At 38.8% G+C, this 13,598-nt stretch overlaps 2 protein-coding genes across 4 annotated transcripts in view; both read left to right on the top strand.

Moving 5' to 3' along the window:
- Window positions 1–10,541, top strand: part of akap6 (A kinase (PRKA) anchor protein 6) — a 238,062-nt gene extending 227,521 nt beyond the window's left edge. For all 3 annotated transcript variants that reach the window (XM_042389345.1, XM_042389343.1, XM_042389344.1), the window contains 2 exons: window positions 2,143–2,241; window positions 5,247–10,541. In XM_042389345.1, coding sequence (XP_042245279.1) covers window positions 2,143–2,241; window positions 5,247–5,291 — 144 coding nt within the window. In that variant the 3' untranslated portion in view covers window positions 5,292–10,541. The remainder of the gene's footprint in view (window positions 1–2,142; window positions 2,242–5,246) is intronic.
- A 1,430-nt stretch (window positions 10,542–11,971) lies between these two features.
- LOC121881564 (neuronal PAS domain-containing protein 3) overlaps window positions 11,972–13,598 on the top strand; it is a 367,402-nt gene continuing 365,775 nt past the window's right edge. Inside the window, exon 1 of the mRNA XM_042389431.1 lies at window positions 11,972–12,489. The gene's annotated coding sequence lies outside the window, so the exon portion shown is untranslated. The remainder of the gene's footprint in view (window positions 12,490–13,598) is intronic.

The following is a 13,598-nucleotide window of genomic DNA, read 5'->3' as shown; positions in this document are numbered from 1 at the left end:
TTTACACAAACGACTCTGTAATCAAACAACCATCGTGATGATGTGAACACTCACAAGTCGTTAACATTGTTTTATTGTTTTATTAGGATCCCTGTTAGCTGCCAATTTAATGACCGCTAGTCTTCCTCGCAGGGGAACCTTTCTCATCTCTACCATCCGTCCAATATGAGCATTAACTTGACATGCAACGACTGATCAGGACTATCTGATGACTGTCATTTCAGTTTATTACAACTAAATTGAAACTTTTTTTTTCATATCCCAATTATTATTCTGTCCACGTTCTGTGATACCTGTAACAGCTGTTCATATGAGTGAAAACATTTAATGTAACATTATCTAGAAAATGTGTAATCTCTATTATAAATGTTTCATTGTTGTAACAGTGGTTTTGAGTTTGCATAATTAAACTCATAAAACAGACCAGAGAAGACAGGATCCATATATAAACCCTTCCCTCAGTGGAAATTAAAAATTGGGCTACTTTTAGGATGATTTGGTGAATTTTGTTTGGGCTACTTGTCGGTCGGATCTGGCAACACCGATGGACAAACCCCGAGACTCCGAAGATTAGCGGTGTTACACCATGCAATTTAATATAATCCAACCATACTTGAGTATAAACTGCTCTACAAAAGAGATATCAGTCATTAGACAGGACCGAATGGTACCAATACATTAAGCTAACCGTCATGTCTGGTTTGTAACAGACATTGATAGCTTTTTAACCAATACTTACTAGTAGCAAACCAGCTAGCTTAGGGAGCTGTTGTGCCTGACCAGCGCTGCTTCATGTTAGACCTACTGGCTAGTTAGCATGTCAGCGGTTAGCTTTCCACAGTAGCTCGCTAATTAGCTCCGACAGTAGTCACTATGTCCCCAAGCTAACAGCATCACCTTTTTAGCGACAATGTGTTTATAGCAAACGTTAGCATGCTAACATACAAAACTAAGATGATAAACATGGTGTTACCTGTTAAATATCAGAGCACTAATACATACGCTACATGATGCCAGGAATATTTATCATTAAACAAAAAGGACTAGTTTGCATTTCTGAGATTTGATTTTTGTTTTTGAGATTTTACTTTTGTATTTTTGATAATTAATTTTTGGAATTTTAGGATTTTTGTATATTTAAACTGTGTTAAGAACTTTTTTTGTACTTGTGAAATTTCATTTTAATAATGTGCATATATATATATATATATATATATATATATATATATATATATATATATATATATACACACACATACATACATACATACATACATACATATATATTACAACAGGATTAAGAGATTTCAAGAGGGTCATCAATCTCAATCCTCACTTGACCGATGACGATGTCAACTCTTTACACCATAATCACAAACTTGCAGCTTTCAGTCTGTCTCAGTGCACAATAGTTTCCTCATTACCTCGTGAATTCACTAAAGGGGCATCAAACAAAGACCAAAAGAAAAGGCGAGGATGGGGGTAGATGTGCTTCTACATGAGTGCAGCCACGACGGCATGTATGTGTGCATGTAACCATGACCACATTTGCATATGTGTGTGTCTGTGTTTATGTGTGTGTGTGTTTATGTGTGAATCCCTAGCATTGGTAGATGTATGGGGAAGGATAATAGCTTCACAAGTCTTTACAAAGCGATTAGTTGTGAACCAATTAAGAGACTGGGCTGGTGGTGGGGGGATTGTTTTCAGCCTGATGCTCGTTGTTTTAATTTGCAACTTTTCATCAGTTTGGGCTCAAAGAAAGAACAAGCCGATTAGAAAACAAAGACAAACAACGTTTCAGCCCGATAATGCCATTTTGATTTATTCTTCTCTCTCCTCTCTTGTTTGTCTCTCTCCTTTACTCGCTCTCTCTCCATCCATCGCCACCTCTCTCTTTCTCTCTCTAACTGTTGGTAAGAGAAGAATAAAGTGGAACATTGTTTTCTTGTTCTCTGCTGTATCATGTATTTACCTTCATGTAACTAAATACTTTCTCTTTTCTCTTCCTCTCTCTCGTTTTTTTATCTATCTTTCTTTGCTCTCTACATCCTTTCATTTCTGTTTCTTCCTCTTCTTCTCTTCTCTCTCTTTCTTTCACTACATCTTTCTGTCTTTCCTTTATCTCTCTCTCTCTATCAGGTCGGTTCTCAGTCAGCCGCCAATCACGCCACCAGGGCTGCACAGGGGCGGAGCCAAGCCTCATCGAGACTGCCCACCTCGAGGACGGTGCCAGTCAGAGTAGGTTAACACACACACACACACGCTGCATTTTCAGCATCAATTCTGCATTTTCATCTTGCTCATTAAAAAAAACAGTAAAAATACTTAAAATTTAAAAAAAAACGCAAAATTACAAAAAAGTTTTTACGCTTGGGGGAGGTGGAAAAGTTGGCGTATCGATGAAAGGTAACTATGGAAACCAATTAAGCGATGACGAACAGAACTCACGTGACTTAAATGTCACGCAAGCTTCCGCTCCACTGGAGAGATGAATAATAGCGGCAGATGAAAACTTGAGGCATGTGTGGACTGACGAGGAGACGTTCCTGGAGTTAATACAAGAAACAAATATAAATGTCATATTAGATGGGAAACAGCAACACCTGCGCCCTCTTCTTCTTCTGCAGTGATATAATGTCACCTGACTGGAAGATTAGTGCCACGTACTGCTTTTTATAGATGAACCAACACTATAATACAATAGTGGATGGAAACACGCATAAATTCACATTTTCTTTTGCAGATTTTCTGAAAATTCGGTTAAAATTTGCGATACATTTGGATGGAAACCCGACTACTGACACAATGCGTGTGTGTGTGTGTGTGTGTGTGTGTGTGTGTGTATGTGTGAAGTGGCGGCCCTATGGGTGCCTCCAGGGCTAAGCAAACCTACTGCCCCTATACTCCAGACACTCACACACACACACACACACACTCACACACACAAAAACACACACTCCTACACACATACACCCCTCAGGGCAGGGCATGAGAGTCCAGGTAGAAGCTCTGACAGCCCAACAGCTGCAGGTTAGACAGACATGCTGTTCACACACACACACACACACACACATTCACACACACACACACACACACACACACACAGATTACACCAGAGGACAAACCTGCATACACACTCACATGCAAAGAAATACACACGTGAGACTGTGAAATCAAGCATAGTGTACACACACACACACACACACACACACACACAACGCATGTAAACCCACGACAAAGGACACGCACACATGCACACATCATATCAGTGATGCGTACAGCTGGTCCTGACCCCCATGGCGTGCCCCAGTCTAGCCCACCTGTTCACACACATGCATACACACACACACACACACACTCACACTCACACACACACTCACACACACACATACAGTACACACAGACACAGGTGCAATTAAAGCAATCGTGAATGCGGCTCATGATGTGCTCTGTGACCCAGACAGCAGAAGGTCTGCAGCAAAACACACAGGAGAGAGAGAACGAGAGAGAGAGAGAGTGTGTGTGTGTGTGTGTGTGTGTGTGTGTGTGTGTGTGTGTGTTCAGCTTTCATCACATACTCATGTTTTGAAAGTTTCATAGAAAAGCAGAACAGAAAACGATGCTGAATATCTGATACACACAAGAGGAAACGGTGAGCGTAGTGGAGGCAGCTAGTTGAATATGTAACTGGATGTATACAAAACTTGAATAAATAAGATGAAATTCAATGCAAGGATCAGAACAGTATAGAATTAGCATAATGAAAGAATAGAATTTATACATGAGCTGAGTTGAATATCTTAACATTAAACCAAGATATCATACACAAGAAGACAGCTCAGTCATTTAAAGGGGACTTATTATGCTTTTTGTGATTTTCTGTTATTTATATCCTGTTATGATGTTAAACATAAAACTTGAGGTTAACGTATGTACAAACGCTCCCTGCCAGTCAAAAGTCAGGGCTTCGACTTGCTCTGAATGCTTCTTTTGTGGCATTGTTCTCTCCCTCGCTAACGAGCTGATGTCAGATTGTCACGCGTGCCTGTAAACAGCCGTCCATTCTGTAGCTTTGGTTGCTAAGGTTTTTACATGTATGGAAAAACCTGCATTGTTCTCTTGCATATCGATGAAGAGAAAAACCTCCTATCTGAAAAATGCACTTTTTTGAGAAAACTAAAAAAAACACTGTTTTTGGACTATATTACTATATTATCTGTTAACAATACCATAATAACCATACAAACATACCGTAAAAAATACTACATAATATAGTATTATACTCCAAAAACTGTGTATTATGTATTGGGTATCCATTTATTTATTTAAACAAGTTTTCTCCAAAAAGTGCATTTTTCAGACAGGAGGTTTTGCTGTTAGGATTCCAGCTCCAACATGTCCGGGTGTATTTGACATGTTGACATTTTGATTAAAGAAAGAGAAAAAGAAGTGAAATCTTATGACTATAGTTTGTTTCACGGTTTGTTTACGAAGCCTCCTGAGCAGCCAGAATGTGGCTGTGACAAAGCTTCCTGAAGCTGACCAATCAGAACAGAGTGGGCTCATCAGGAGGCGGGGCCTAAAAGAGACAGGAGCTAAAACAGCCTGTTTCAGACAGAGGCTGAACTGAGGGGCTGCATAAAGGACCAGTAGAAGATAAATAAGGATTTAATTGTGAATAATACAAAGCTACACTAGTGGAGTCCCAGAATAAAAATACAGAGCTGGAAATGAGCACAGTTTAAAGAATAGAATCAAACTGCAAATATTTGTTTAGCAGAAACACTAAACGAGCAGAATTAATTCACAGAACATTCATAATTTAATTAGTACACAATAAAATGTTTATGAGCAACATCAGTCTCAGAGGATGAAAATAAAATTATGCAGAAAGGGCACAGATTAGAGCAAAAATGTTACGTCTTTAAAAACATGTCACAAATATACAGTTTTTAAAACAGCTGGTCACTGTAGTTTTTCACAAATAAAAAAGGTGGAAATGGTGCATTTGTTGGGGAATATTTTCAGCGGTGGATGAATCCACATTTAGAGCTCTAGTGAGTATTCCTGGCAGCAGTGTGTGTGTTGGTGGTGATGTAAGAACATGACACCCAGTGCAGCGGTGCGGCTCATTGACATGTTTTTAATAGTTTTTGGACAATAACGGAGGAATAAGATATATCAGGCTTTAGATATTATTAACATGGGATTAACAGTCTTTCTCTCTCGATTCATCCATCCAGAGACTACCTACACTGGGAGCAGGAACCTCCAGGATCCAGCTGTAAGGGAGCTCTCTCCATCTCCTCCCCAGCTGAGCTGATCTCTCTCCTGGGCTTCATCTCTCCGGCCGTCCCCTCTCTGCTCTGCTCCTGGAGCCTTCTCATACCTCTGATCTCTCATTTCTCACTGCTGTAACTGAACGGATCTTCAAAAGACTGGACAGAAAACTCAACCTGTGCGGTTTCAGGTTGACCTTCAAACCGATTCAGACTAATTCTTAATTGAGGATAATACACGTTGTGGTCATATCCACCATTTTAACAGTAATAATGAGTTAAAATTCAGGGTTAAACTTGTGTTCAGAAGCAGCCTTTAGGGTTTGCCTGAGCATATTTTTGAGTCAGACTGAGGACAGTATATAGCATTTACAGAAAAGTACAGCTCGAGTGTGGTTAAGAAGGCGGTTTTTAGAGTTGTGAGGAACCTAATTTAGTGAAATTACATCCAACAAACATTTAAATGTGATTATCGAGCCACATTTCTGAAGTGAAAATCAAATCTTTAATGTTCCGACTAAGAAGTTACATGTCATATTTATTACATAAGATAAAAGCCCTCCAAACAATACAAAACAGCTTTTTTTATTCTAAATGGCAAAACCCAGAACCAGCTTCATCTTTTTGTTCATTTTATTTTTATGTATTTTTTTTAAGCATGCTGTGGATTGTCATGATCGAGTTCTGCAACACAGAGTGCAGATAAAGAGGCGAATATTTAAAACACTTTACTGATGCCACTTGAACTGCACCAATGAAGTAAGCATCTGACATTTCAAGGAGGAAGAATAAAGCACCAAGAGATGGTGTTGAACTGACCTGGGATCAGCTAGATTTGACTGGTTTACACTCAGATGGACCCTGTCTTCCTTACTGTATTTCCTCGTTGATGCTACTTCCTGTTGTTTTGCTTAAAGATATGTTAGACTGGTCTGCAGAGCTAGTCTTGCTTGTAATTCATCTAATGTGAGTGGACAAAAATGAAAAATAACGAGGTTTTAAGCTCTAAATAGATGGCCAACATACTCCCAAGCCATCTCAAATCTAGGAGGTGAGTTTCCATAGTAACCATCAATGCCACCTGCATGTAACCACTAAATCATCGTCTAAAGAGCTGATTTATTTGGCAATTCTAATAATTCCATCTATAAAGAATAGCCACCAAAGAAATAACAACTCCTAGCTGCTCTTAGCAACAAAACAAAAAGATTCCTACCAAACAGAAACAGTGAAACAAAAGTGGCAAATCTGTCTGATTATCAGGCTAAGCTGCTTGTTTTTACATGTTTTAAACCACTTTTAAAAGTATTTTTGCAGCCCTGTCTGCTGAGTGGTTGCAGTGGTCGTTTTTTTTAAAGCTGCGTCAAGCGATTTTTGACCAGTAGGGGGCAGAAAGACTCCCCAAAAAAGCTGACTGAAATAAACCCTGATATGTCATTGGCTAATCAAGTTATTCTGGCTAACATTTTTGCGAACACATCCAGCATCTCACTGGACTCATGTTTCTGTCTACCTGATGACTATAAATCCAATATTCACTCTCTTTTCACTCTGGTTTGGTCTCATTGTCATATTTAAACCAACAGCGAGTCAGACTTCAGGTAAACATCAAAGAAACCTTTCAGCTTTTGTCTTTCTTCATCCCTCACAATCTTCTTCCTGTGTTCCTCTGGAGCTACCTCAGTATTGTTCTGCCACCACTTGAACACACACACATACACATATCTTTAGCCAGTCTGCATGACATATTGCTATCTCAGTTATTTCATGCTGCGGTTGTGTACATCCTGTTATAATACACACTGTTAAAACTGTATGCTGCGGTGTTGTAGCACATGTAGCATGTTACTTCCTAAAAAATAAGACTTGGTCTATTTGTCTGTCTGTAGATGATGCCAGTATTCATAATGTTATGCTGTGACTTGGTCAAACTCAGTAGATCTGCTCACAGTCGTAGGTGTGATAGAAACTTGTCATCCTGTGGTATCGTCACCACACTGCAAGCTTGTGAATTACAGGTCTTGAATAACTCAGTAGGTAAACTGTTATATCGGCATCACACAACCACAGAGTGTGTGTGATTTATTAGACAGAAAGCAGAACAAATGTTTTCCACTTTTGAGCTTTCAAGGCGTTCTGGCTTTAAAGCAGCCATAAAAAGCTCTTGCCTGTGTTTTCAGATACAGTTATCTTTAGGTATCTGAAATAGTCAAATCTGTTAAAGTTGAACTATAGTTGTCATTATAGGAACTGAAACTCTGCCTTTTTAAAGCTATCACTAAGAAATGTTTAAAAGGTGGCAAGAACTTAACAAATAGGAAGAAATAAAGTCATTAACAGATACCAAACCACTGGAGACATCTGTTTGTGATTTAAACAAAGGGACACAACCAGTACTGTAAAGTATTATCATTGATAGGTGATACAAAAGATTGGAGGAAATCGATAAGTATGAAAGCTACAAATCTTCAAACATGTTTTGACTTTGTTGTGAACAAATACAAATCAAAAAATCTAACTTTAACGGACAGAAAGAAGTGAAATAACTCATATTAAACTGTACGTATAGAAGCTAAAAATAGGTTTTGGCTTCAAAGTGTAGAAAATTACAACCAAATATCAAACAATCGCTGCTAGACTTTGACTTTGTCATGCAGTTGATTTGGAGTTGTGTCTAACTGTGGGACCTAAAATGCTAAACCTTGAGACCGTCCTCACAAGAACAACAACAGCATAGAGCGTTTGTTGAGATGCTTGAAACTACCTATATTTACCTGACAGGTGCTCCTTGTCTGTCAGGAGCAAATAAGGGACAGAAAAGAAGACACTGATAAATGAGTTAGCCTGCTGACAATGGAGTCAGTCAGATCACAAAACTTTCACATTTTTCATTTTTTAAGGCACTGAAAAAGGATTTATTTTGCTGTTCAGTTTGGTTAGGACTTTGGAGGACTTTGGTTACTCTTTCATTGCATCATTTAAGTGTTGTTGAAGTATTTTACTTTTGCGCCTTTTTTGACATAATTCGGACAAGTGAAAAAATATCCCTGATGATGTAGTAAAGACCGGTTACTTGGTGTAACACTCAGTATTACACTAACAGATCGATTGATTTGGTAGAATGGAGTGTCCATTGCTTTTTTAAAGTATACAGACAAAACATGGAACATGAGGTAATCAACAAGACATATTAATCATAAGCTGAGAGACGACTACAACTCTACTCTCTGGCTTTTTGGAGATTCGACTCCTTTGTCACCGATGCTCGATCTTGACTTTGACCATGGCTGGTTTGTAGTTTTGTCTACTCTTGCATCTACAGGCTGTGTCCCATTTTTCAGAGTCCTTTGAAGGCAGGACAACAATCCTTCTCAAAGGCCCCTTCAAATGTAGTTTGGAAGTGCAGCCTGATCTCGTCCAAATTTGGGCACTCATGGTCAGCACAGTTGGTATTTACCACTTTTTCAACAATTCAAGTGCTACCTATTGGTGGTAAACTCAAGATTTTCCAAATTCTACACTGACGAGGATTCCTGAATGTACCATTGGTTTTCTCTAAAAGGAGGAAGTGGTGATGACGTTGTGGTGAGCCCTTTGTAGACCATCACATTTGGAGAAGGACTGGTTCAGCCTGCTAGACCTTTCAGAGGCTGTCTGATTTTGACTATGGAAAACACAAGTGTTGTTCCCTCTGCATCCCTGAGCATCAAAAGACTATCTGCAAGCATTCATGGTCAGTCTAGTCGGTACAGTTGGTATTTAACACTTTGTCAACTGTTCAAGTGCAACCTCTTTGTGGTAAACTCTACATTTTCAACCGTTATACGCTGAAAATGACTCCCTGAATGTACTCGTTCATTAGAGGGAGGAAGTGGTAATGATGCTTTGGTAAATCTTCAGTAGACTCTCTCATTTGAGGAGGGCAGGTTCAAGCTGCTGGTTTTCTGCTAGCCTTTTCCAGAGTCTGTCCTCTTCAAAGTCAAGTCAACAGCGTTGTCTCTGTGTCTCTGACAAACAAGACATTCTTTGCAAGCATTCGTGGTTAGTCCAGTAAGCACAGGTGGCTATTTTAGTACCTTGTCAAGTTTATCAATCAGCAATGACTTCCTCAGCATACCCTTAATCCAAATTTGGAGAACACGGCCATTGTTCTCTCTGCGTCGCTGAGCAACAAACAAAAAAAAGCACTCATGGTCTGTCCAGTTGGCATTTATCACTTTGTCAACTGTTTAAGTGTAACTTCTTGGTGGCAAACTTTACATTTTCAAACTTTGAGCTGGAAGTGGTGATGATGGTGTTGAATCCTCTGTAGACCATTTCATTTTGGGGAGGGACGGGTTCAGTCGGTTAGCTTTCAGGTCTCGCCTTTGCAGGATTCATTGCCTTGAAATGGGACACAGCTACCTTTTGTTGGGTGACCAACCATCACTTTGTAGTCCTCACTGATTCTAAAAACTGGCTAGCTTGGAGATGTGGTGATGAAGTCACTGTGCTCTGTATCAATGGAAATATTATCTGCACTCATCAGGTCAAATCTAGCTCTACATTCTGAGTACATTTTGACTTTTCCCCTCTTTGCTGTCAGCAGCGTCTGCAAACTGAAGTGATGAACCAGGTGTCCAAAAATATAAGATAAATAAAAACAAAATGGTATTTTATCTATGCAACACGACCAAAGTTGGCGAAAGCTGAAGCGGTGTTGTTGTGTAGATGTGAAGGTTTGATGACTGTTGATGAGGACGTGTGTTGTTATTAATACTGCTGTATGTATGTACACCACTACTGTACCATGTATTGTTTCCTTTTTTATTTTGTAGAAAACTGAGATGATTAGCAGTGACGCTGGGGTGTTGGGAGGGGTGTTGGGACAGGTGTGTTTAGGACAAAATAGGGTTTGAAATATTTAAAATATAATTGTGTGCCTTGCTCTACTGTTACATCTTCTACCTTTTTTGTTAATTAAAAACACTGCTTTCCCAGTTAGGTGATAAAAACATGCAACAAAAAAATAAAAAAACGACAAAAACGTTTCAAGCAAGGTTCGATTTGAGCTTGTGTATATATGTAAAGGTGTAAAACCTTGGTGTAAAATGCAGAGGGAGGAATGCTTGGTGTTTGTGTTTATTTAACTCTGTATGTGATCTGTGATGTGGAATATCTTTATTATTAGTATTGGCCATAAAGAGCTTGACTGCATGGTTCCTGCTAACTGTAAAACCAACTGTTGACAAATAAACTTAATTTATTGGAAAAACAGAATTCAGACAAAAGTGATGTTTTTTTCTTCTGTGTCTCTATTGTTTTACTGTATTTTTCAAGAAGTAATGAGAAAGCTAATGGTATGAAGCATTACAAATATCAGTCTTTGTCATGCATGGTCCCTTTGACTCTGGAAGCAGGAGTTATCAGAAGTGGGAATTAGTCACACGTGCAAGTAACAAGCAAGTCTCAAGTCTGAACCTTCAAGTCTCAAGTAAGTGCCAAGTTACTGTGGTGAGAATCAATTCGAAATTGTGATTATCTACCCAAGTTTTCACATTTAAATCAGTTAAAAGACAGCAGTCATGAAAAGTTGAGTTTTATTTTTAACGTTAACAAAATCTGTTGCAGCCTGCTTACACCTCATAAATCTTACTAATATTTGACATTTCATGGCAATCAATAACAAGCCTCCTGAATGAACAACAATGGAGAGTTGGGGCTCTAAAATGATAATATATCTCTAAAGTGTAAATAGAAGTATGATACAAAAAGAAATTTACATCACAATGTTAAGCTTCTCACCCCGGCTCCCCTTCAGGAGGGTCACACCATTTCTCCTTGGCCTATTAACGTATCTGTCTAAGGTGCTTCTCATGTGACACCGTATTGTTTTCCTACTTAACTATTTCTGTGCTCACAAAAAGTATTTTAACTGGTTATATGACCCTGAATCAGTCCCCCTGATTGTCTTTTACATTAACGATACATCTTCTCAATAAAATGCATGAATCGATTCGAAGCCAAGTCTAACATAGCTTGAACTTAACGTTAGCTTTCAAGCTAACGTTTGACCAGCTAATAAGTTAGCTAAAAAAACACATTCACGTACCTTTCTTGGTGGGTTTTGTAGTGACGGATGAAGATGGATGTTGTGGTGGTCGTGTCACTGATTTTTGAGCTGCAGACCTTGCATACCGCTGTTCTCTTCTTACTATCGTCATTGACAACGTAATCCATGATAGCTGCCTCGTGTGTCGGCTTCTGCTGGTCTGTTGCGTCCTAGTAGGTTGCCAAGTTTGTACGCATTGCATTAGAAATCACCCAGTCATGTTTCAAAAACAAAACATAACTTCCCAAATATCTAGAAAAACACAAATATTTAATAAAAGAAAGTCAAGTCCTTTTCATGAATACCAAGTCAAAGTCAGATCAAGTCTTTTATCAATGTTAGTCAAGCAAGTCTCAAGTCCTCAAATTCGTGACTCAAGTCTGACTTGAGTCAAGTCATGTGACTCCACTACCTCTGAGAGTTATAGTTCATTTAATTAAGTTAGTCAGCACCAAAAGTGTGCAGTAAGTCGAGTTTAACCAACAAAAATCGGGTCGTCTTACTTGTTTTGCTGCCAAAAAGGTGTGGAAAACATCTCCACGAGAAAGTTACAGAACGTAATATTTAATAATCATCATCATTTTCTATGGCCCCAAAATCCATGACTTCCAAGAGTTTTAATGTTTATTATAAGAGCTGTTATTCAGTGGAAACCTTTGGAAATATTAAAACAGCTGAATTCGCTGATTATATATATCAGTAACTTAAAATGTGACTTTAAATTTCACCATGAACATAATTACGACTTTAAGTCACATCATCTCAGATTGTTTGGTGTTGTATCTTTCACAGTGTGCCATTCTGACCCTCCTGCAGAACGTTATTCATTTCCTATTCCTATTCCTATTCATTGAAAAAGTTGACGTTTTCTCTACATTTTATCAGCGTTTTTTATTGTTTCAGCTGTTTAAGAAGGAGGAACGGGATATCCCTGAGAAATCCACTTTTGGTTTGAGGCGTATATTGACCAAAGAGTGTGTCGTATTTATACTGCAGTGTCCTTGCACGTATGACATAGCTCTTTGTTTTAGTATTGCTTTTTTTAATAGAGGGATCTTACAGGAAGTGTTTCAGCTGCATTTTTCAGTCAACTGTCTTATGCTCGTCTGATGCAAGGTAAGCTGTGACCTGAATCATATTTTCAACTGTATTTTCATCCAGAATAACACAGCTGCTCCGAATTAATTTCATTGTGGTGCAAAACACAAAAGGCTGTAGCATAAAAACAGTGTCAAAAAGTTTAACCTGGCAAAACTGTTGCTGCAACTCAATGCATCATCATTTGACAAAACTGCACTGACTGATCAAACATAGTACATGCCCAGTAGTTCTACTGGTTACAGAGGATAAAATGATTCACTTTGGTAACTTCCCAGAATTGTAAAATCCTGTCTCATAGTATTATAAAACACTGTGAAGTGTTTCAGACTCATTGATCTGTTTCTAAAACTGGATTTTCTGCATCATACTTGATCTTTTTTTTCCTTTTTTTTTTGCTGTTGCAATATTGTTTTTGCTATGAACACTTGGTTACATGCATAACTCATGTTTTTCTATCGGGCTTTGAGCACTTTGAGCACTGAACGCATCAACACATCCTGAACTAACTGAGAACTGCAGCTCCTGACGTGCTGCTTTCACTATGTGGCCAGTGTTGATAAGGTGTTTAAGTTGTTTTTTTAAAAATAGGCCAAGTCATTAGTAACTTGACGGCTTTACCTAATGTTAATTTAAGCTGTGATCACAATCCCTCAACAGCGGTGAAAACACTAAAATCAAAGCAGAAGTTCTGAGGTTTTTTGCAGGATGACAGCGAAGTGTCAAGCCCCCAATCATCAGAAATGCATCATTAACATTTTTTTTTTGATCTTCCAAAGATTTATTTTTTGCCCTTAATCAGACCTCTGTTTTCCTGCCGCCGCCAGCGCCGAACAGTCCGCACACACACGGAAAGTTTTTAACTGCTTAGGAGATGAAGTACAATTGAAAGCTAAAGAAGGGTGATTGGATTCGATGATAAACATACACTTTGGGGGATATTACTAAACGTTAAATAATGTTTACTTCATCAGAAGGAGGTCAGTGTGTGAAACAGGAAAACGATGCTGATGACACAGAGAAGGTGGCGGGATGATGATGAGGAGGACGGGCAGAGGAATATGTGGTGTTTAGCTCCGCTGAATGCAAAAGGCCTGAGTGCATCTCTGTTTTACACACACACACAC

This window comes from Thunnus maccoyii, chromosome 16 (assembly GCF_910596095.1).
Source record: "Thunnus maccoyii chromosome 16, fThuMac1.1, whole genome shotgun sequence".
NCBI classification, from domain to species: domain Eukaryota; kingdom Metazoa; phylum Chordata; class Actinopteri; order Scombriformes; family Scombridae; genus Thunnus; species Thunnus maccoyii.
The sequence above is the reverse complement of the archived record's forward strand: the minus strand, read 5'-3'. Positions and strand labels throughout refer to the sequence as shown.